This window comes from Scomber japonicus, chromosome 6 (assembly GCF_027409825.1).
Source record: "Scomber japonicus isolate fScoJap1 chromosome 6, fScoJap1.pri, whole genome shotgun sequence".
In the NCBI taxonomy this organism is placed as follows: domain Eukaryota; kingdom Metazoa; phylum Chordata; class Actinopteri; order Scombriformes; family Scombridae; genus Scomber; species Scomber japonicus.
The window spans coordinates 35,302,325-35,324,824 of record NC_070583.1 but is presented as its reverse complement, the minus strand read 5'-3'; the positions used below and the strand labels follow the sequence as shown (position 1 = coordinate 35,324,824).

The following is a 22,500-nucleotide window of genomic DNA, read 5'->3' as shown; positions in this document are numbered from 1 at the left end:
CATCCTTCCTTCCTTCATTCTGTCCATCCTTCCTTCCTTCCTTCCTTCATTCTGTCTGTCCTACCTTCCTTCCTTCATTCTGTCCGTCCTTCCTTCCTTCCTTCCATCTGTCCTTCCTCATTTCCTTCCTCCCTTCCATCTGTCTTTCTTCCATTTTTCCTTCCTGTCTTCTTTTTCTTTTTCATCCTTCCTTTCATCCTTCCTTCCTTCATTCTGTCCGTCCTTCCTTCCTTCCTTCCTTCATTCTCTCCGTCCTCAATTCCTTCCTTCCTTCCTTCCTTCCTTCATGTTGCCTATCATGAGCCAGACAGTGAGTTCTCCTCTCTGCTGTGAACGGACCAGAAATCACATGTTCTCCCTTTATTGGTCACTTTATTTTTTTACAGTCACAGTTTATGATCCGACACACCTGCTCACGAGGTTTCCTGGAGGGAGAGAACTTTGTGTCCAGAGCAGTAAATCGCTCTCTTTCACCTCCTTTTATTTTATATCAGCGCTGCTCCACAGAGAGGTCAGAGGTCAGAGGTTTCCTCAGAGCAGCGATATCAACAACATCCTTAAACACTTTAATATCTGTGTGATGGTTTAAATACCTTCCTTCCTTCCTTCCTTCCTTCCTTCCTTCCTTTCCTCCCTCCCTCCCTCCCTCCCTCCTTCCTTTCTTTCTTCCTTCCTTTCTTTCCTCCCTCCCTCCTTCCACCTGTCCTTCCTCTTTTCCTTCCTTCCTTTCTTTCCTCCCTCCTTCCTTCCTTCCTTCCTTCCTTCCTTCCTTCCTTCCTTTCTTTCTTCCTTCCTTCTCTCTTTTCTTCCCTCCTTCCTTCCATCTGTCTTTCCTCTTTTCCTTCCTTCCTTCCTTCCTTCCTTCCTTCCTTCCTACCTACCTACCTACCTACCTACCTACCTACCTGCTTTCCTTCCTTCCTTCCTTCCTTCCGTCCTTCCTTTCTTGCTTCCTTCCTTCCTTCTTTCCTTCCTTCTTTCCTTCCTTCCTACCTACCTACCTATCTACCTTCCTTCCTTCCTACCTACCTTCTTTCACTCCTTCCTGCCTTCCTTCCTTCTTTCCTTCTGTCCTTCCTTCCTTCCTCCCTTCCTTCCTTCCTTCCTACCTTCCTTCCTTCCTTCCTTCCATTCATTAAACAGGAACATGGAGATAACTCACGATTAGTAAATCATGACTGAGACTGAGATGTTTTATGATTACTAGTTAAATATAAGGATGTAACGCGTGCACTTCCTCTCCGTCAGGACTACGAAGGTGCTGCTGGCTCAGGCCGAGTCGGAGAAGATCAAGAAGATCGGCGAGGCGGAGGCGTCCTCCATCGAGGCGGTGGGCAAGGCGGAGGCTGAGAAGATGAGGCTGAAGGCTGAAGCTTACCAGCAGTACGGAGAGGCGGCCAAGACGGCTCTGGTCCTGGAGGCCCTGCCAAAGGTAACATATATAAATACACATATATACATAAATACATAAATACATACATATATATACGAACCTCAAACCTTAAAGGATTCATATGGGGGGGGGGGGGGGTTTGGTTTGTGGGGGGCTGCAGGTCTTATCTTTCCTGTTCTTACCACAGATTGCCTTTTGTCGCTCTCCTCCAATTTAAGGTATTATCTGAACTATATTATATAGTAATTAGTAGTTATATAGTATTATATAGTAATTAGTAGTTATATAGTATTATATAGTAATTAGTAGTTATATAGTATTATATAATAATTAGTAGTTATATAGTATTATATAGTAATTAGTAGTTATATAGTATTATATAATAATTAGTAGTTATATAGTATTATATAGTAATTAGTAGTTATATAGTATTATATAGTAATTAGTAGTTATATAGTATTATATAGTAATTAGTAGTTATATAGTATTATATAATAATTAGTAGTTATATAGTATTATATAGTAATTAGTAGTTATATAGTATTATATAGTAATTAGTAGTTATATAGTATTATATAGTAATTAGTAGTTATATAGTATTATATAGTAATTAGTAGTTATATAGTATTATATAGTAATTAGTAGTTATATAGTATTATATAGTAATTAGTAGTTATATAGTATAATATAGTAATTAGTAGTTATATAGTATTATATAATAATTAGTAGTTATATAGTATTATATAGTAATTAGTAGTTATATAGTATTATATAATAATTAGTAGTTATATAGTATTATATAGTAATTAGTAGTTATATAGTATTATATAATAATTAGTAGTTATATAGTATTATATAGTAATTTATATTATAGTAATAGTAATATTATATAATACACGTTGGAGGAGAGCGACTGGCTGCTGCTTCAGTAGCATTAGCGTCATGTACTTTGCTTCCTTCCTTCCTGCCTTCCTTCCTTCCTTCCTTCCTACCTACCTTCCTTCCTTCCTTCTGTCCTTCCTTCCATCCCTCCTACCTACCTACCTACCTTCCTTCTTTCCTACCTACCTTCCTTCCTTCCTTCCTTCCTTCCCTCCCTCCCTCCTGCCTTCCTACCTTCCTTCCTCCCCTCCTTCCTACCTACCTTCCTTTTTTCCTTCATTCCCATGTTCCATCCCTCCTTCCTTCCTTCCCTCCTTCCTACCTACCTACCTTTCCTTCCTTCCCTCCTTCCTACCTACCTACCTATCTACCTCCCTTTCTTCCTTCTTTCCTTCCTTCCTCCTTCCCTCCCTTCCTCCCTCCCTCCCTTCCTACCTACCTTCCTTCCTACTATCTATCCTGGTGTATTTGGAGCCAGGCTGCGATGTTAAACTATTTTACGGTTTCATCTCCTCACGTATCACATGATCATAGGAGACTTTATATTTCCTGCTGACAGATAACCGTCTCCGTTGTGTTTGCAGATTGCTTCTAAGGTGGCGGCTCCGTTGGCCAGGACCAATGAGATCGTGATCCTCAGCGGGGAAGGCAACCGTGTGACGGGCGAGGTGAACCGCCTCCTGGCTGAACTTCCTGTTTCTGTCAACGCTCTGACTGGAGTGGATCTGTCAAAGGTTAACTTTCCTTCCTTCCTTCCTTCCTTCCTTCCTACCTACCTAGTGGATCTGTCAAAGGTAAACCTGCTACGAAGTGGTTTTGTTGGATTAGAGATTAAACCTCCGTAAGACGTTAACAGATAGTATTTAGTTTGTTTCCTTTCAATTAACTTCCTTTTCAACATTTATATATTTCTGCTGACTGCTTGTTGCTCGTTAGTGATGATTGGCTGATGGACCATGGATAGAAACTGTTCTTTCTTTCTTTCTTCCTTCCCACCTACTTATCTACCTCCTTCCTTCCTTCCTTCCTTCCTTCCTACCTTCCTTCCCACCTACCTACTTATCTACCACCTTCCTTCCCTCCTTCCCACCTACCTACCTACCTACTTATCTACAACCTTCCTTCCTACCTTCCTTCCTTCCTTCCTTCCTACGTACATTGCTACCTACCTTCCCACCTTCCTACCTTCCTTCCTACCTACCTACCTACCTATCTTCCTTCTTTCCTTCCTTCTTTCCTTCCTTCCTTCCTTCCTTCCTTCCCTCTTTCCTACCTACCTACCATCCCTCCTACTATCCCTCCCTTCCTCCCTTCCTTCCTTCCTTCCCTCTTTCCTGCCCACCTTCCTACCTTCCTTCCTTCCTACCTACCTACCTACCTACCTACCTATCTTCCTTCTTTCCTTCCTTCTTTCCTTCCTTCCTTCCTTCCTTCCCTCTTTCCTACCAACCAACCATCCCTCCTACCTTCCCTCCTCCCTTCCTTCCTTCTGTCTTTCCTTCCTACCTACCTACCTTCCTACCGTCATTCCTTCCTTCTGTCCTACCTAACTACCTAACTACCTCCCTACCTACCTTACCTACCTACCTTCCTTCTGTCCTTCCTTCCTACCATCCCTCCCTCCCTCCCTACCTCCCTCCCTTCCTCCCTTCCTTCCTCCCTACTATCTATCCTAGTTTATCCGGAGCTAAACTGAATAAATAAATGTCTCCTTTGTGTCCCCAGATGCCGCTGCTGCAGAAGATGACCAGCGCTCAGGCCTGAAAGCCGACGGCTCCACGTGACTTTAGTATCCGTTGTATGCACTCTCATAGACTGCCTTTAATACACTTGAAGAGAATTTAGTTGTTTTATACGTATACACTGTCTACCGAGTGAATATCGGAAACCTCTGGTGCCTTACTTTATACAGGACCAGAATATCTGCATGCACTGCTGCTCAATGAAAGGTTTCACATAGGAACAGTTTCAGTTTTTTTTTTTTCCTCTTTATTAATTAATTTATTTTTTTATATATTTAAATTGTGTATATTTGCCCATTTGTATATTTTGTCACTCATCTGACCTCCTGACTCTTATTCATATATTTGTATTAAGATGTTAAAAACCTCTTCTTTGATGATTATACATTTGGTTTTCATGTTTTTTTTAACCCTCCTGTTGTGCTCAAGTCAAGGAAGGAAGGAAGGAAGGAATGAAGGAAGGGAGGAAAGAAGGGAGAAAGGAAGGAAGGAACGAAAAAAATGAGGAAGGAAGGAAGCAAGGGAGGAAAAGAGGGAGGAAGGAAGGAAATGAGGGAGGAAGGGAGGAAAGAAGGAAGTAAGGAAGGGAGGAAGGAAGGAACCAAATGAGGAAGGAACGAACGAACGAACAAATTAACGAACGAACAAAAAAAATGAGGAAGGAAGGAAGCAAGGGAGGAAAAGAGGGAGGAAGAAAGGATGGAAGGAAATGAGGGAGGAAGGGAGGAAAGACGGAAGGAAAGAACAAAATGAGGAAGGAAGGGAGGAAAAGAGGGAGGAAGGAAATGAAGAAAGAAGGAAGGGGTAAAAGAGGAAGGAAGGAAGTAAGGAGAGGAAAGAAGGAATGAGGAAGGAGAGGAAAGAAGGAAGGAACAAACAGTCAGAAGAGATAGGGTCAGTTTGACCCGGGAGCACAACGGGAGGGTTCAGACATCAAAGCCTCAGCTCTCAGTTTAACAGGCTGCAGGCAGGTAGTGATCATTTATATACCTCCTTTCTTTCTTTCTTTCTCTCTCTTTATTTATTATTTTCTCTTTATTTATTGACACATCTGCATTCCCGAGATAATCTGAATCTTTTCCTTCGTTCATTCATTTCTTTTTTTTGTGTTTTTGTGTGTTGTATTTTTTTTTAAATATCAAACAAACGTGATTCAGGTTATTTTATGTCAGTGGTTCATTTTATACAGCTTGTTGCTCCTTAGTGATGATTGTCTGATGGCTCATGGATAGAAACCTTCCTTCCTTCCTTCCTTCCTTCCTTCCTTCCTTCCTACCTACCTACATTCCTATCTACCTACCTTCCTTCCTTCCTTCCTTCCTTCCCACCTACCTACCTACCTACTTATCTACCACCTTACTTCCTCCTTTCCTTCCTTCCTCCCCACCTACCTACATTACTATCTACCTCCCTACCTACCTTCCTTCCCACCTACCTTCCTTCCTTCCTTCCTTCCCACCTACCTACCTACTTATCTACCACCTTCCTACCTATCTTCCTTCCTTCCTTCCTTCCCACCTACCTACCTACCTACCTACTTATCTACCACCTTCCTACCTCCCTTCCGTCCTTCCTCCCTTCCTACCTACATTCCTATCTACCTACCTACCTACCTTCTTTCCTTCCTTCCCACCTACCTACCTACCTTCCTACCTTCCTACCTTCCTACCTTCCTTCCTTCCTTCCTTGTTGTAATTTTGTTTAATATCAGACGTGATTCAGGTTATTTTATGTCAGTGATTAATTTTTATACAATGCAACACAGGTGCTCACAATCTTTAAAGAAGCCCCTTTTCTTTGGTTTGTTCCTATGTACGAAGTTTTATTCTCCTTGTTGGTTTCAGGCATGATAGATATGATTATCATTTATGTGCTGACAGGAATACAGGAAGCTAATTCTTGTGCTGATATAGTTAGCTCGTAATGTGGTTATTAATCTATTAATTAATACTGTGCGTTTTAATATAAGATGTCTGTAAGTTTGGCTTTCATTAAGACTGAAAACGTAGCTCGGTGTTTAAAAATGAAGGAAAAAAAAGATGGAAAAATTGAATTTGTGGCCGGGTTGTAAAAACGACAGGCTTGGATTTGTGTGAAAATGTTCATAATGTGGAAAATATGTTCTGAAAGTTAAACACAGTGACGCCAAATACAAGAGAGGAGAGGAGGATGTAAATGCTGAGCCATATTCGACAGGGTGTCACACATGGATGTATTAGAGGAGCTGGTAGAGCGCCACCACTCAGCTAATGGCCACTCACGGTACTGCAGCCAAAACTACTACCCCCATAGACCACAACTGTAAAACTGCTTTTATATTTGTAAAACTTTCCTTAAGCCAAGAAAATACATTTAAAAAATGTATGACATCATCACAGTGTAAAGTCTACACTGTAAAAAAATGCAGAAACATCCTGTAAAATTAAAAACAGGTTAACTGTAAAAAAAAAAAAAAACCTTTAATTATATTTACCATGATTAACGTCTATCACTGTCGATTTACAAGAAACCTCTGTATAATTCTTTGACTTTTAACATATATTAAATGTTAAAATAAAGTCATATAATTTTAAATATACAGAATAATAAAAATGGTAAAATCTGACAATTGGAAACTGTTAATTGTTACAGATTTTCTTTGTTAAATGACGAGACGTGATTAATGAGGTTTATTTTTGTCATTTTAATTGCAGTCGGACACTTAAATTATATAAAATGTTTTAAGTTCTTCCAGGACTGAATACACTGTAAAAAAAACCTGTAAAATTAAAAACATCGGTGAACTGTAAAAAAAAAAAAACAACCCTTTAATTATATTTACCATAATTAATCATTAATTAAGTCATTAAGAAAACTCTGTATAATTCCATGAAATCTTTGACTTTTAACATATTAAATGTTAAAATAAAGTCATATCATTTTAAATAAACAGAAAGAAAATGGTAAAAACTGACATTTAGAAACTGTTAATTGTTAAATGACATGAGACGTGTCATTAAACAGCTTATTTTTGTCATTTTAATTGCAGTTGGACACATAAAGCTATATAAAATGTTTTTGAGCTCTTCCAGGACTGAGTGGAGGCTTTTATAATACATCCATTGTGCCAACTTAACAACCTTTACACCCACTTCTGTTCAATGTTTGCACTGATTTGTTTTAATAACTGTGAAATATAGATAATATAAATGTGTTTTTTTTTAGTTCTTTATTTAACTTGTCAAACAATCAGTTTTTTGTCATTGATATTTGCTGTTTGGTTAAATAGTTTATGAGCACTTTCTTGTTTCTAATTCACCAAAAGTCTCCACTCCACTTTCTCTTTGTTCCTCCAGGTGAATGTTTAACGTTAACGTTCATCCTGATGAAATGAGGAAACAGAAACTTATAACTAACATGAGAGTGACGTGGAAGCCTGATAGAGAATAGAGACTTTACAGCAAACATGCGGCCCATGGGCCAGAACCGGACCGCTTTCCTTCCTGTCTTTTTTTCCTTACTTCCTTCATCTGTCCTCCCTTCCTTCCTTCCTTCCTTCCTTCCTTCCTTCTGTCCTTCCTCCCTTTCTTTCTTTCTTTCTTTCTTTCTTTCTTTCTTTCTTTCTTTCTTTCTTTCTATATTCCTTTTTTCCTTCTTTCCTTCCTTCTTTCCTTCCTGTCTTCTTTTCCTTCCTTGCTTCCTTCCTTTTTTTCTTCCTCCCACCCTTTCTTCCTTCCTTCCATCTGTCCCTCCATCCTTCCTTCTGTCCTTCCTTCCTCCCTGTCTTTCTTTTTTCCTTCTTTCCTTCCTTCCTTCCTCCCACCCTTTCTTCCTTCCTTCCTTCCTTCCTTCCTTTTTTCTTCCTCCCACCCTTTCTTCGTTCCTTCCATCTATCCTTCCTTCCTTCCTTCCTTCCTTCTTTTCCTTCCTTCCTTTCCTTCCCTTCCTTCGTTCTTTCCGTCCTTCCTTCCTTCCTTCTTTTCCTTCCCTTCCTTCCCTCCTTCCTTCCATCTTTTTAATGATCTGGCCCACATCAGATCAAATTGGACTGTATGTGGCCCTTGAATGAAGATGAGTTTGACCCCCCTGCTCTACAGTGAAGTAGGAGATGTTATGAGCTTTATTTTAACGCACAAATGCAACAACGAGTGTCGGCGCGGTAGCTTTTAGATGCATGGACGGTGATTATTAACTCATTGGCTGCCAACCATTTTCATACTGCCGGCATTTTGACCGATCTTTCAAGACCCACAGAATATTATGTTCTATGACTATGTAAACACCGAAGGTACCAAAAGAAAGAGAGAAAAACATAATTGACGTCAAAGGCAGTGAACGGTTGTAATCAGATTGACGTCTATGGCAGCCAATGAGTTAAATACTCTCTCAGCCAATCACAGCGCTGCTCTCATACCTCCGAAACACATCAGCATAAAATCTGCAGCCAAAGACGGATGGAGCAGTTTAGTTTCCTCCATCAGTTAGTTCATAAAGTAACAATAGAGATAGATTTGGTGAAGCTTTTTACATGATTATATCAGAGTGTAAAAGGTCACATGCTTAAAAAAGAAATGAATTAAAAAGTTAATTCTGCTTTAAGTCACTTTTTCTGAACAGTTGTTGTAATGACATGTTCAATCTGATTGGCTGTTTTTTAAGTACATGCATTTGATTAAAGTACAAATAAATAATTAACTCAGTAACAGATGAATTTAGAAAGACATTTAAACCATTTTAACCTCCTGTGACCTCGTTCGTACACGTGTTTTTGTGCCACCTAGTGGTCACAAGAGCACATTACAGTGTAAAAAACCAGATGGCAGCAAAATTTAGATTATGCTTAACCCTCCTGTTGTCCTTGAGTCAGGGAGGGAGGGAGGAAAGAAGGAAAGGAGGGAGGATGAGGGAAGGAAGGAAAGAGGGAGGGAGGGAGTAAGGAAAGGAGGGAGGGAGGAAAGAAGGAAGGGAAGAAAGGAGGGAGGGAGGAAGGAAGAAAAGGAGGGAGGATGAAGGAAAGAGGGAGGGAGGGAGGAAGGAAGGAGGGAGGGAGGATGAAAGAAGGAAGGAAGTGAAAACAACAAACTACGACTCTGCTAATCAAGACTTTATCATCGTTGGAGTAAATGTGAGGAAATCGATAGTTTTACACACTGATGAATATACTGTTATAAATTAAAATAAAGCCATTGCCCCCCCCCCATATGAGGACATTATTCATTTAAAAAACTACTTCCTGTTCAAAGACAATGATTCGTTCAGGTCCCAGATATTTAGGAAACATTAAAATTGAAACCAAACAGAAGCTCGAGTCTCAGGAGGTTAAACCATGAAAGTGAAATGACGGACTCTAAAAAGTAGAAAGTGCTTCTTCCACTTCTGATTATTGGTATTTATTTATTTCTACTACCGTCCCAAACTAAACTCTGGCTCCTTGGTGCCGACTGATTTACAGACTTTGCAGCTTTAATGATTCTTTTCTGTGATGATTTTGGCTTCTGAGAGTATTTCACCCTCCTGTCGTCCTCCCTCCTTTCTTATGTCGTTCTTCCCCTCCTTCCATACTTCTTTCCTTCCTTCCTTCCTTCCTTCCTTTCTCCCACCTCTCCTTCCTTCCTTCCTCATTCCTTCCTTCATTCCTCCCATCTTTCCTCCCTCCTTACTACTTTCCTTCCTCCCTTCCTTCCTTCCTCCTGTCATTCCTTCCTTCCTTCCTTCCTTCCTCCTGTCATTCCTTCTTTCCTTTCTTCCTCCTGTCATTCCTTCTTTCCTTTCTTCCTCCTGTCCTTCCTTCCTACTTTCCTTCCTTCCTTCCTTCCTTCCACCTCTCTTTCCTTCCTTCTTTCCTCTGTTCCTCCCTCCTTTCCTTCCTTCCTTCTTTCCTTCCTTCCTACTTTCCTTCCATCTCTCCTGACTTCCTTCCTGTTTTCCTCCCTCCCTCCCTCCCTCCTTCCTTCCTCCTGTCATTCCTTCTTTCCTTCACTCCTCCTGTCATTCCTTCTCTCCTTCATTCCTTCCTTCCTTCCTTCCCTCCTTGAGGACAACAGGAGGATTAAATGAAATACATGTTTTTTCTTTAACACGATTATTTACTTTGATCTTGTTGATAGAAAGTCACCAAAGCAGCAGCGGCAGCAGCAGCAGCAGCAGCAGATCGACGTCACACCACGAATAACAGACGTGTATATATATATTGTGATGCGTCTGTTGTCATGGTGACGTCCGAGGGTCAGATTTTAACCAAACTACGACTACTGTCTTTACATTAGTTATGAGCAGCATGTTCACACAGACTTTACACAGGACTGTTATTCCTCATCATCATCCGCTCATTCGTCTCGTTTCTAATCATTATTTGCTGCAGTGACTCGATGATGATGATCTTATTGATTCATTGCTTCTTTTTGCAGGCGGATATTTGAACATCGCGTGTGTCCAGTGTATAAAATTGTCTTTAATAAGTCTTTTTTTTTTCTTTGTAAGGCTCTGTGTGTTATACTGCATGCCATCGTGTCTGTCTGTACTCACATGAACTAGATCACTCTTATAAAGCTAAATGTCATTCTAATAAATCTGCAAACCTTTAACTCGTGTCAGTGGTTCAGAGTCTTTATGTTGATCTAAAAGGTTTTAGAGCAGAGGAGTCAAACTCATCTTCATTCAAGGGTCACATACTGACCAATTTGATCTGATGTGGGCTGGATCATTAAAAAGATGGAAGGAAAGAAGGAAGAAAGGAAGGACAGACAGAAGGAAGAAAGGGAGGAAGGACAGACAGGTACGTGGAAGGAAGGAAGGAAAGAAGGAAGAAAGGGAGGAAGGACAGAAGGAAGAATGGAAGGGAGGGAGGAAGGACAGAAGGAAGAAAGGAAGGGAGGAAGGACAGAAGGAAGGGAGGACAGGAGGGAGAAAGTGAGGAAGGAAGGGAGGAAGGACACAAGGAAGAATGGAAGGGAGGAAGGACAGACAGAAGGAAGAAAGGAAGGACAGAGGTGGAAGGGAGGAAGGACAGAAGGAAGAATGGAAGGAAGGAAGGAAGGACAGATGGAAGGAAGGACAGACAGAAGGAAGAAAGGGAGGAAGGACAGACAGGTGGAAGGAAAGAAGGAAGAAAGGGAGGAAGGACAGGTGGAAGGGAGGAAGGACAGAAGGAAGGAAGGAAGGACAGATGGAAGGAAGAAAGGAAGGAAGTGAGGAAGGACAGAAGGAAGAATGGAAGGGAGGAAGGACAGGAGGGAAAAAGGGAGGAAGGACAGATAAAAGGAAGGAAAGCGGGCCGGATAGCACCCCTCGGTGGGCCGGTTCTGGCCCACGGGCCGCATGTTTGACCCCCCTGGTGTAGATAGTGATGTTATTAACTATAGCGATGATAAGATGTAAAATAGTAGTAACGCCACAACTCGTTTTATTGACATGATTAGAACTTTATATTAAAGAGTTTTAAGCAGGTTTCAGACATTTCTCACATAATTTACTGTGTGGTGATACAGAAGGTGTGTGTGTGTGTGTGTGTGTGTGTGTGTGTGTGTGTGTGTGTGTGTGTGTGTGTGTGTGTGTGTGTGTGTGTGTGTGTGTGTGTGTGTGTGTGTCTGTGTGTGTGTGTGTGTGTGTGTGTGTGTGTGTTCCTCCTAAACAGCATAATCATTATTAAACTCTGTGTGTCGACATTTAAGTGATCAAAAAGATAAAGCAACGTGATATAATGGTTAAAATAAAACAAACTAAAGGCAGAGATTTAATGGAAATATAAAACAAATACTTCTTATTATTCATTCCTCCTGTTCATACTATTAGAAGAAGTTTACAATGTAAATGACGGAGAACTAAATCCAGTCGTCCTTCTGTGTAAACGTTTATTTAACATTATATTATTAATAGTGAAGCATCAGTGTTAGAGCAGCATGTTACTGTTGTAGCTGCTGGAGGTGGAGTTTTATCCATTGGGTCAAATCTGCATCTGAAAAGTAACTAAAGCTGTTAAATAAATGTAGTGGAGTAGAAAGTACATCACATGGAAATACTACAGTAAAGTACTAGTACCTCAAACTGTACTACAGTAAAGTATAAGTACCTCTAACTGTACTACAGTAAAGTACAAGTACCTCAAAATGTACTATAGTAAAGCAGCAGTGATGGAAATATAAAACCTACAATGAACAATTCAAAACTAAGTAAAACTAAAGTGAGTAGTTTTCTTTTCATCGTCTCCATGGTGACTGTGTTGTGTTCAGTGTGACTTGTTGAGATAAAGAGCTCTTACCACAAACACAGTATCAGTATTATTTCATCCTTTACAGCTTCTACTAATCAAGACTTTCCTCCTGATACCTGAAACAAGAAAACTAAATAAAAACTAAACTAAAACTACTTCATCACTTTTTTAAACATACATTTTTAAATCCAGGTTAAAAACATTTCTCTCCTCCTGTTCTCATTATGATTGAAATCTTTTTTTAAAGCACTTTAAATATTAATCTTTCATTTGCACTCTATGTCCTTTTAATGATTGTAAAGCAAATCATTATTTTTATATTTAATTCTCTATTATTCTAATCTAGTCTTTATTTTATTCTTCTCTCTTTCTATTTTTCTGTAATTTGTTTCATTTAAAAAAATATATTATTGGTGTATGTTTTAATGTTTCCATGTTTTTACTATTATTATTTTTTTTGTTTCCAATTCTTACTGTTAAATGTTTGTTTTATATAAAGCACATTGAGCTGCCCCTGAATATTAAATATGCTATAAATAAAGCTGCCTTGCCTTAAAGTCACTAAAACTAAACTGAAATAATATTTAAAAAATCAAACTGAAAAACTAAATAAAAATAAAACCTAATATAAATTTCACAGCTATAATAAAATCCCTGTATGAGATTAGGAAACAATGTGAAGTGGTTTTTAAGGTTCACTGCCTATGACTCAGTGATTGTCAAGTGTCCGTGCTGCACCTGAAGGCATCACAGCGCCTCCAGATGAGAGAAGTGAAGGCGGGTCAGTAGTGAGAGCACAGCTGCTGAGTCTGCACTGGGATTAATTCACTGGTCTTATCGCGTCTTTAACAAGAGGAAGAAAGGTGAAAGTTTATATTAAAAGAGGTGAAGCCCCCTCCTCTTCCTCCTCTTCTTCCTCCTCTTCCTCCTCCAGGTGGAAACTCTTTATTTATCCCCGACCTGACAGCAGTGAAGAGCGGGGAGACAACCAGCGTGAAGTCGGTGTGTGAGAGCAGAGACGTCCAGAAGAGCTGCAGACATTAAACACAACACATCTGCAGGTAAAATCACCTTAAATCTAACTTCTCACCAGCTGGTTTTAAACTTCCTGTTTATCTCCCAGATCACATGAGTTGGATACTTGTTTCTTACTTTAATTGCATCTCAGGTTTCAGTTTAAAGAGACTTAATGGAAACGTTTTAGCTGGGGGTGTTTGTGTTAGAGGAAAGTGCAGAAACATGCATGTGTGTGTGTTTGTCACGTTGGTCAGTTTCGCTTTTAATCGGCTACACAAGAGAGGAGAAGTAGAAAAAGAAAAGAAAAAGTTGTCAAGCTACTGCAAATACACATAAACACACACACTTCCGGTTACAACCGTCAAGATCGATCAGAAAGCTGTAATCAATAATCCTGCTGGTAAAATAAAAGTTAGTAAAATAAAGCATCAATTTAGAAAAGTAACGACCGGAAATAAGAAAATAAAAGGGAAGGAAGGAAATAAGAAAATAAAAGGGAAGGAAGGAAATAAGGGAAGGAAGGAAAGAGAGATAGTGAAGGATGGACAGATGGAAGGAAGGAAGGAAGGAAGGACAGGCAAAAGGAAGGATGGAAGAAAGGTAGGAAAGAGAGATAGTGAAGGAAGGACAGAAGGAAGAATGGAAGAAGGAAGGACGAAAGGAAGAATGAAAGGAAGGACAAAAGGAAGGAAGAATGAAAGGAAGGACAAAAGGAAGGAAGAAAGGAAGGAAGGATGGAAGGAAGAATGGAAGGAAGGAAAGACAGAAGGAAGGAAGGAAGGAAGAGAAGACATGAAGCACAGATGGAAGGAAGGAAAAGAGCACTGGATGGCAAGTGGGCCGGATTGCACCCCTCGGCGGGCCGTATCTGGCCCGTGGGCCGCGTGTTTGACCCCCCTGCTCTACGGTAACACTGATATAAATGTGTCAAAGCTCACTGACGCACATTAGTCCTTCACATCTAAATAATGTTACTAGTCAGTTTATCTGAAGTTGGACGTTCTTGATTGTGAATGAGTAAGAATAACTCATTCTTCCCCTCCTTCCCTCTTACTTTCCTCCCTCCGTTCCTTCCTTCCTCTACTTCCTTCCTTCCTCTACTTCCTTCCTTCCTCTTTTCCTCCCTCCTTACTCCTTACTTCCTTCCTTTCTTCATTCCTCATTCCTTCCTTCCTTCCTTCCTTCCTTCCTTCCTTCTTTCCTCCCTCCCTTCCTTCCTTCCTCTACTTCCTTCCTTCCTCTTTTCCTCCCTCCTTACTCCTTACTTCCTTCCTTCCTTCCTTCCTTCCTTCCTCTACTTCCTTCCTTCCTCTTTTCCTCCCTCTTTATTCCTTTACTTCCTTCCTTCCTTCCTCCTGTCCTTCCTCCTTTCCTTCCTTCCTCCTCCCTTCTCTCTTCCTTCCTTCCTTCCTCCCTTCCTTCCTTTCTTTCCTTCCTTCTTCCCTCCTTCCTTCTTCCTCCCCTCCCTTCCTTCCTCCTTTCCTTCCTCCCTTCCTCCCTTGACTCGGGCACAACAGGAGGGATGCTACAAATATAACACACTGCCAAAAAAACACATTATTTTTTTTCCTAGGATGGCCAAGTCATGCTACTCTGCTACTCTGCCTCTGTATTGGCTCACCCTGATAATCCTACTCTAGCTAATCTCACTTCTCGTGCTTAACCTTAACCAACCCAACTAATGAAGGTAAGAGGATGAGCCAATCAGAGGCAGAGGAGGGGAAGGCCTGAGTTTGACATCCTAGGAAAAAAAAACACAAAGTTGTCAGAGAGGTGATTTACGATGGTTCAGCAGTCCAGTCTGCAGGCGTATGAGGTACAAACGGGTTTTAGTTTTAATAAGTGAACATCAGGGTGTGTTAGTGTTAGTGTCACACACACACACGTCCACTTATACCTGAGCTTTATGAACGGAGACACGGACACACCTTTAGATTGTGTGTGTGGAAAACTACGTTACCTCCTAGTTTAATGACACGATAATGATCTGGAAGAGATTCAAGAATTATTATCAGCTCCAAGTCAGTACTGCAGTATTATAGTGATGTAGTAAAAGTACTGCAGTATTATAGTGATGTAGTAAAAGTACTGCAGTATTATAGTGATGTAGTAAAAGTACTGCAGTATTATAGTGATGTAGTAAAAGTACTGCAGTATTATAGTGATGTAGTAAAAGTACTGCAGTATTATAGTGATGTAGTAAAAGTACTGCAGTATTATAGTGATGTAGTAAAAGTACTGCAGTATTATAGTGATGTAGTAAAAGTACTGCAGTATTATGAGTGATGTAGTAAAAGTACTGCAGTATTATAGTGATGTAGTAAAAGTACTGCAGTATTATAGTGATGTAGTAAAAGTACTGCAGTATTATGAGTGATGTAGTAAAAGTACTGCAGTATTATAGTGATGTAGTAAAAGTACTGCAGTATTATGAGTGATGTAGTAAAAGTACTGCAGTATTATGAGTGATGTAGTAAAAGTACTGCAGTATTATAGTGATGTAGTAAAAGTACTGCAGTATTATGAGTGATGTAGTAAAAGTACTGCAGTATTATAGTGGTGTAGTAAAAGTACTGCAGTATTATAGTGGTGTAGTAAAAGTACTGCAGTATTACAGTAAAAGTACTGCAGTATTATAGTGGTGTAGTAAAAGTACTGCAGTATTATAGTGATGTAGTAAAAGTACTGCAGTATTATGAGTGATGTAGTAAAAGTACTGCAGTATTATAGTGGTGTAGTATGCAGTATTACAGTAAAAGTACTGCAGTATTATAGTGGTGTAGTATGCAGTATTACAGTAAAAGTACTGCAGTATTATGAGTGATGTAGTAAAAGTACTGCAGTATTATAGTGGTGTAGTAAAAGTACTGCAGTATTATAGTAGTATTATAGTGGTGTAGTATGCAGTATTACAGTAAAAGTACTGCAGTATTATAGTGATGTAGTAAAATTACTGCAGTATTATAGTGATGTAGTATGCAGTATTACAGTAAAAGTACTGCAGTATTATAGTGATGTAGTATGCAGTATTACAGTAAAAGTACTGCAGTATTACAGTAAAAGTACTGCAGTATTACAGTAAAAGTACTGCAGTATTATGAGTGATGTAGTATGCAGTATTACAGTAAAAGTACTGCAGTATTATAGTGATGTAGTATGCAGTATTACAGTAAAAGTACTGCAGTATTATGAGTGATGTAGTATGCAGTATTACAGTAAAAGTACTGCAGTATTATGAGTGATGTAGTATGCAGTATTACAGTAAAAGTACTGCAGTATTATAGTGATGTAGTATGCAGTATTACAGTAAAAGTACTGCAGTATTATAGTGATGTAGTATGCAGTATTACAGTAAAAGTACTGCAGTATTATAGTGATGTAGTATGCAGTATTACAGTAAAAGTACTGCAGTATTATAGTGATGTAGTATGCAGTATTACAGTAAAAGTACTGCAGTATTATGAGTGCAGATCCTGCTTATAGAGATAATAGTACTGTGGGCTTCTCCATGGCTTTTATTTTGAAGGCAGGTGTTTGTAACTTCCTGTGTGTGAGTAACTTGACTGAGTCTCTTCTTCCCAAATGTATTAAAACTCATTTCAGCAGAGCAACAAGAAGACTGTTAGGCGGTGTTGCGTTCAGGTGCATCAGTAATATTAAACATCATGTAAAAGTGATCATGTGACACTTGAACATGTGCGTTGGGGCTGCTGCTGCCATGTCTGTTGGTGCCTACATGAAACCACACCCATGTTTGGCTGGTGTCCCTCTGATCCTGGTGTGAGTGTAGATAACTCTCTCTCTGTCTCTCTCTCTCTCTCTCTTTCTCTGTCTCTCTCTCTCTCTCTCTCTCGCTCTCTCTCTCTCTCTCTCTCTATCTCTGTCTCTCTCTCTCTCGCTCTCTCTCTCTCTCTCTATCTCTTTCTCTCTCTCTCTCTCTCTCTCTCTCTGTGTCTGTTTCTCTCTCTCTCTCTCTCTCTGTGTATGTGTCTCTCTCTCTCTCTCTCTCTCAGTGTGTCTCTCTCTCTCTCTGTGTCTGTCTCTCTCTCTTTCTCTCTCTGTCTCTCTCTCTCTCTCAGTGTGTCTCTCTCTCTCTCTGTGTCTGTCTCTCTCTCTTTCTCTCTCCTTCTGTCTCTCTCTCTGTATCTCTCTCTCTCTCTCTCTCTCTCTCTCTCTCTCTCTCTCTCTCTCTCTGTCTCTCTCTCTCACACAGTCTCTCCTCTCTCTCTCTCTCTCACACAGTCTCTCTCTCTCTCTCTCTCTCTCTCTCTCTCTCTCACACTCAGAACAAGTGAATTAGAAGAAGCAATGTGGGCAGTTTAAGGACTGAGGGAAGGAAACAGAGGTTCAGGTTTTGGACGTAGGAGCAGAAAGAGAAGTAAACTCTGAGACTCTGAGACAAAGCTTAGAGGAAGTAGTTTACTTGCTTAGTTTCTCGGCTCTTAATGGGATCTTATATTAGTTTACTTTGCTTTATTTAATCCCACAGACTTCAGAGCTGCTGCACAAACCTTAGATATTGGATTAAACCGGGATTCAGCCGAGACTCATACTCAGTTACCATGGAGATTAATTATAGCCAGGTTTGATTAATCCTGGTGTCTTATTGGTTCAGTCAGCTGTCACTCTGATCATAAATAATGTGTTTAACAGTTATTTCCTGGTCTGTATGTACAGTATGTGTTATTAATATCACTCTCATTCAGTTATAGTCATGATAACTTGTATAATCATTCATGTGTCAGTCATTAGAAGTTGAGTTTACTGTCATATCGTTGGGTTCATACTGCTGTCAGAGGTTTGATGAATATTACTGCAGGTTTTTAGATGATTAGAAACAGCTGATGAAATGAAAATGATTAACCCTTAAACAGGCCTTACTAGTTATGTCATTTGCGAAGGAAGGAAGGAAGGAAGGAAGGAAGGAAGGAAGGAAGGAAGGAAGGAAAGAAGGAAGGAAGGGAAGCAAGGGAGGAAGAAGGAAGGAAAGGAAGGAGGGAGGAAGGAAGGAAGGTAGGAAGGAAAGGAGGGAAGAAGGAAGGAAAGGAGGTAGGGAGGGAAGAAGGAAGGGAAGCAAGGGAGGAAGAAGGAAGGAAAGGGAGGAAGGAAGGAAGGAAAGGAGGGAGGGAGGGAAGGAAGGGAGGAAGAAGGAAGGAAAGGAAGGAGGGAGGGAGGAAGGAAGGAAGGTAGGAAGGAAAGGAGGGAAGAAGGAAGGAAAGGAGGGAGGAAGGGAAGGAAGGAAGGACAGATGAAGGAAGGAAGAAAGGAAGGAGGGAACATTTACTCTAACAGCTGAACTTAGATCTGAGGAAGGAAGGAAGGAAGGAAAGAAGGAAGGACAGAGGAAGGACCCGGGAGGACAACAGGAAGGTTAAAGAGTCTGTATCTCCTGGTGCACGTTGCCTGTTTAAGGGTTAAAAGAACATACAGACAGAAATGAAGCATGAACATTTATAGTACTTAAAAAAAAGAGCTCAGTCTTATTATAATGTGAAGCTGCTGTTTGAGGTTTCAGGTATTTATTAGTCTGGAAAATGAAAAATAAAAACAGCAAAACTATCATAATGATCTTTATTATAGTTGTGCATGATCTCTGTGTAATACCTGATGTAATAATGTAACCCCCCCCCCCCCCCCCTCTCGCTGCCCCCCCCGCCCCCCTCCTTCCCGCTCTGCAGCAGACTGATGTGAACAGGTGACGTCAGGGTAGATTTACATCCTCTGAGTCTGAGTCACTCCTCCTGACCTTTGCTCCTGGTTTTAATCCCAAGCTGCTTCAGACTCATACATAGTGTTCATATGATTATTACACACATGCTTTTAGCTGTAGTTTCATTTCAATGATTATTAATACGTTGATTAGACACTAAATCAGCTTCAGCTCGGAGAGAGAGACTACAGCTGCTACGTTTAGTCTGTTAATCAATTCAGTTGATCGACCGATGATTAATATGAACAAAAAACTGATTACACAGAAAGAAGATTAAAAAAACTCTGACACCAATGAATGCAAGATAAAATAATATGATAAAAAGGTCAAAATGAATAAGAGACAATAAGAATAAATACATAAAATAAAAGAGAATTATAGAAAAAGTTTATTAGAGGTAGTAAAAAACAAACAGTAATAGTAGTAATAATAATAATAATAATAATAATAATAATAATTAATATATAATAAAATCCAGCAGAGCAACATTTATTATAAATATTAAAAATAGAATAATCAGCACGGTTGGTCTCCGTCTCTCGTTGCTCTGCTCAGTGTCTCTGTGTGTTTTAATGTCTTCTTAAATGACACTGATATCATTACACACTGGCCTCACCCATCCCATCATCCGTCTCCATGGTAACCGGCCCACTCTGGACTGTAAGAGAGAGAGAGAGAGAGAGAGAGAGAGAGAGAGAGAGAGGGAGGGTCAGTTCAGGTCAGCTGTTTAAGTTTTTGTCGTTTTCACACATGGAGGAAGAAACATTACCGTTTTTTGATCACACATGAGATAAATATCAAGCTGAACAGTTTAAAGGAGGAAGAAGACTTTTTTTTTTTGCATTACGTGGCGTTCACACCAAAATCCACCCATGTGTGCAAAGCATCGGTCCTCCCATTCATTTGAAATGGGGGGTAATGTGTTTTTAGTAAAGCTAAGAAAACAGTTAAAAAAACCCCAAAAAAAATAAAATTACATTTTTAAATTTTATTTATTTATTGATCATTTTTCTAAACTTGCATTATAAAGTGCTCGACACAGAGCACCAAATTAAAAGCATCAGAATTAAAACATGCAAATCATAAAACAATGAATAATAATAAATAGGGCTGGGAATCGATCCGAATTTCCTGGATCGATCCGATTCCGATTCGTAAGGTCACGATCCGATTCGATCCACGGTTCGATCCGATTCGATTCGATATCGATCTATTTACAGACATAATGCAAATAAATACTGTCCCATGTGCTCCATGTGTTTGTGATTGTGTACGTGTAAGAGGGACACAGAGAGAGAAGAGTCAAGAATCAAGTATTTATTTTAGACAAAAATCCAAGTATTATTTGAAATTTCAGTAACATATCCATGGCATTAAAACAATGACCAGAACTGAACAACAATGACCAAATAAAATATAAATAAATTAAAATTAAGTGGCCCTCTATATTGGAAAACTACAAGAACCCCCTGTACCCAGTCTTTGACAACCAGATACTTGTGAAATGCCATTTACAGGTTGTTCATGTAACAGATGGCTTGATTGAAAAAAAAATAAAACGCCAAAATGCCAAAATGCTGCCATAACGATCAGCTGACTATCAGCTGATCGTAATGGCAGCATTTTGGACGGAGGGAAAGGGAACCGTTTTCTCCGCTTTTAATGTTTTTATGTATTCAATAGGTAAAGATACAGTATGCATAGACAGGCTAGTGTTGCCAAACATCAGCCTTCATTCCAGAAGGTGATTTTAGTGGTGCCGCTTCAGCCATCTCGCTATCTTAAGTTTCGGTTTCGTTTAGCCGGCACTCGCTTTTTATAGTGCGCCTTGCGCGTCAAAGAAAATAGTGCCTTTAGTCACCTGGAAAAGATCGATCCAGACATTTTTGGATCGATATCGTGCTTTTTCAGCGTGAATCGATATCGGATCGCGGATCGATTTTTTGACCACAGGCCTAATAATAAACTTTATTTGTAGAGCACCTTTCATACAAGGGATATAGCTCAAAGTGCTTTACAGAGAAAAATAAAAATACAATATAATAAAACAAGAACAAATAATAACATGAGATAATTTGACACTAATTAAAAGCCTGATAAAGTTTCTCTAAGACTGACGACTAATCATTAAAAATCAAAGTGATGAGAGCAGTTCATAAAATATAATATCATGTCATCAGCAAAAAAGGGCAAATCAGAAAGATGCTGTTATTAATGTTATATGGATAAAATAAGTTATTCCTGTTTTAGGCCAACAATGGAGGAAATCTGCATAATTACAGCAGCAAGAGGAATCAATAGGAAAACAATAAAGAACAATAAATAATAAGAGTATTAGTAAAAATATATAATAAAGAGTAATATTGGTATTGAGTAGTAATATTAATATCTATATGTGCTGTTAGCTTCGGGCTGATTACTTTCTTGGTTTAAGTTTAAAGCTGCAGTGTGTTGCTACTCTGTTAGCTGCTCCGCTGTGCTAATGCTAACGCTAATGCTAACGCTAATGCTAACGCTAATGCTAACGCTAATCTGACTGACAGCGTACAAACTCCACCTTCGTCTCACAGAAACTATTAAGTCATTAAATTTAGACAGTTTAAGACGAGTTATCAGCTGAGGAGAAGTTTAGTGTGTCGCGCTGTAGACCGTCTGGAGTCTCCTCCGACCGCACACGTTAGTTCCTACTTTTCTGTTCCTTTTAACGTCAAACAGCTGAACGTCCATGAGAGGAGTCGCTTAGCTCAGAGTGATTCTGATGCATCGGACAGTTTTATAACCGGCTCTTTAAATGATTATTTATTATTAATTACCACTTTGTCTTATTATTACTCTTCATCTTTACTATTACTGCTTTATGTGTATATAAGGTAACGTAATATAAAGTTTCAATACGTAGAATTCTGCCTTTCTTTTTTAATATATTGTCATTTATTAGTTTTTATTTGTCTTTAACTATAACTTTAACTGCTGTAATGTAACCTTTATCTGTCAGTGAATCTATCATATATCTATTAATAAAGCTTTAGCTAATAAATCTCCAACATGAATAAAGTTTGAAGGCGGCTCAGGTTTCATTTTAAAGGTGCAGACGAGCTGAACACAGAGTTTTGATTGTGAGATTTCCTGCCATAAAAAAATCAGCTTTTAATATAATCTGAATAATGAATGAAGATTACAGCACGGAGCAGGAAACTGAAGAGTAACGCTAACATCCTCTACAGCTCTGAGACCGGCTCTGAGATCTATACCCAGTAATATGTGACTTGTGTGTAACCTGAACTCCAGCCGAGTGGAGATAACAGAGAAGTTCACTGAATTAGAGAACACACAGAAACCAAAAAAGCATCGATCTCCTTTACTCACTGCCAGTGTTTCTAGACTGATAACACACACACACACACACACACACACACACACACACACACACACACACACACACACACACAGCTTGTCCTAGGTCACTTATGGGGACATTACATAGCATTTCTGAACTGGGGACGTTAACCAACTTCTGTCACAAGTTGGTTAAGCTGTCCCCAATTAACAGCTCCTAAGTCTGACATTG

At 39.5% G+C, this 22,500-nt stretch overlaps 3 protein-coding genes across 3 annotated transcripts in view; all 3 read left to right on the top strand.

Moving 5' to 3' along the window:
* LOC128360961 (flotillin-2) overlaps window positions 1–4,440 on the top strand; it is a 19,104-nt gene extending 14,664 nt beyond the window's left edge. Inside the window, exons 9-11 of the mRNA XM_053321526.1 lie at window positions 1,249–1,432; window positions 2,860–3,009; window positions 4,001–4,440. Of these exons, the coding sequence (XP_053177501.1) occupies window positions 1,249–1,432; window positions 2,860–3,009; window positions 4,001–4,039 (373 nt within the window). The 3' untranslated portion in view covers window positions 4,040–4,440. The remainder of the gene's footprint in view (window positions 1–1,248; window positions 1,433–2,859; window positions 3,010–4,000) is intronic.
* LOC128360906 (NACHT, LRR and PYD domains-containing protein 14-like) overlaps window positions 1–22,500 on the top strand; it is a 423,000-nt gene that overhangs the window by 191,362 nt on the left and 209,138 nt on the right. The window lies entirely within an intron of this gene.
* capn5a (calpain 5a) overlaps window positions 13,028–22,500 on the top strand; it is a 138,082-nt gene continuing 128,609 nt past the window's right edge. The window contains exon 1 of the mRNA XM_053321483.1: window positions 13,028–13,266. The gene's annotated coding sequence lies outside the window, so the exon portion shown is untranslated. The remainder of the gene's footprint in view (window positions 13,267–22,500) is intronic.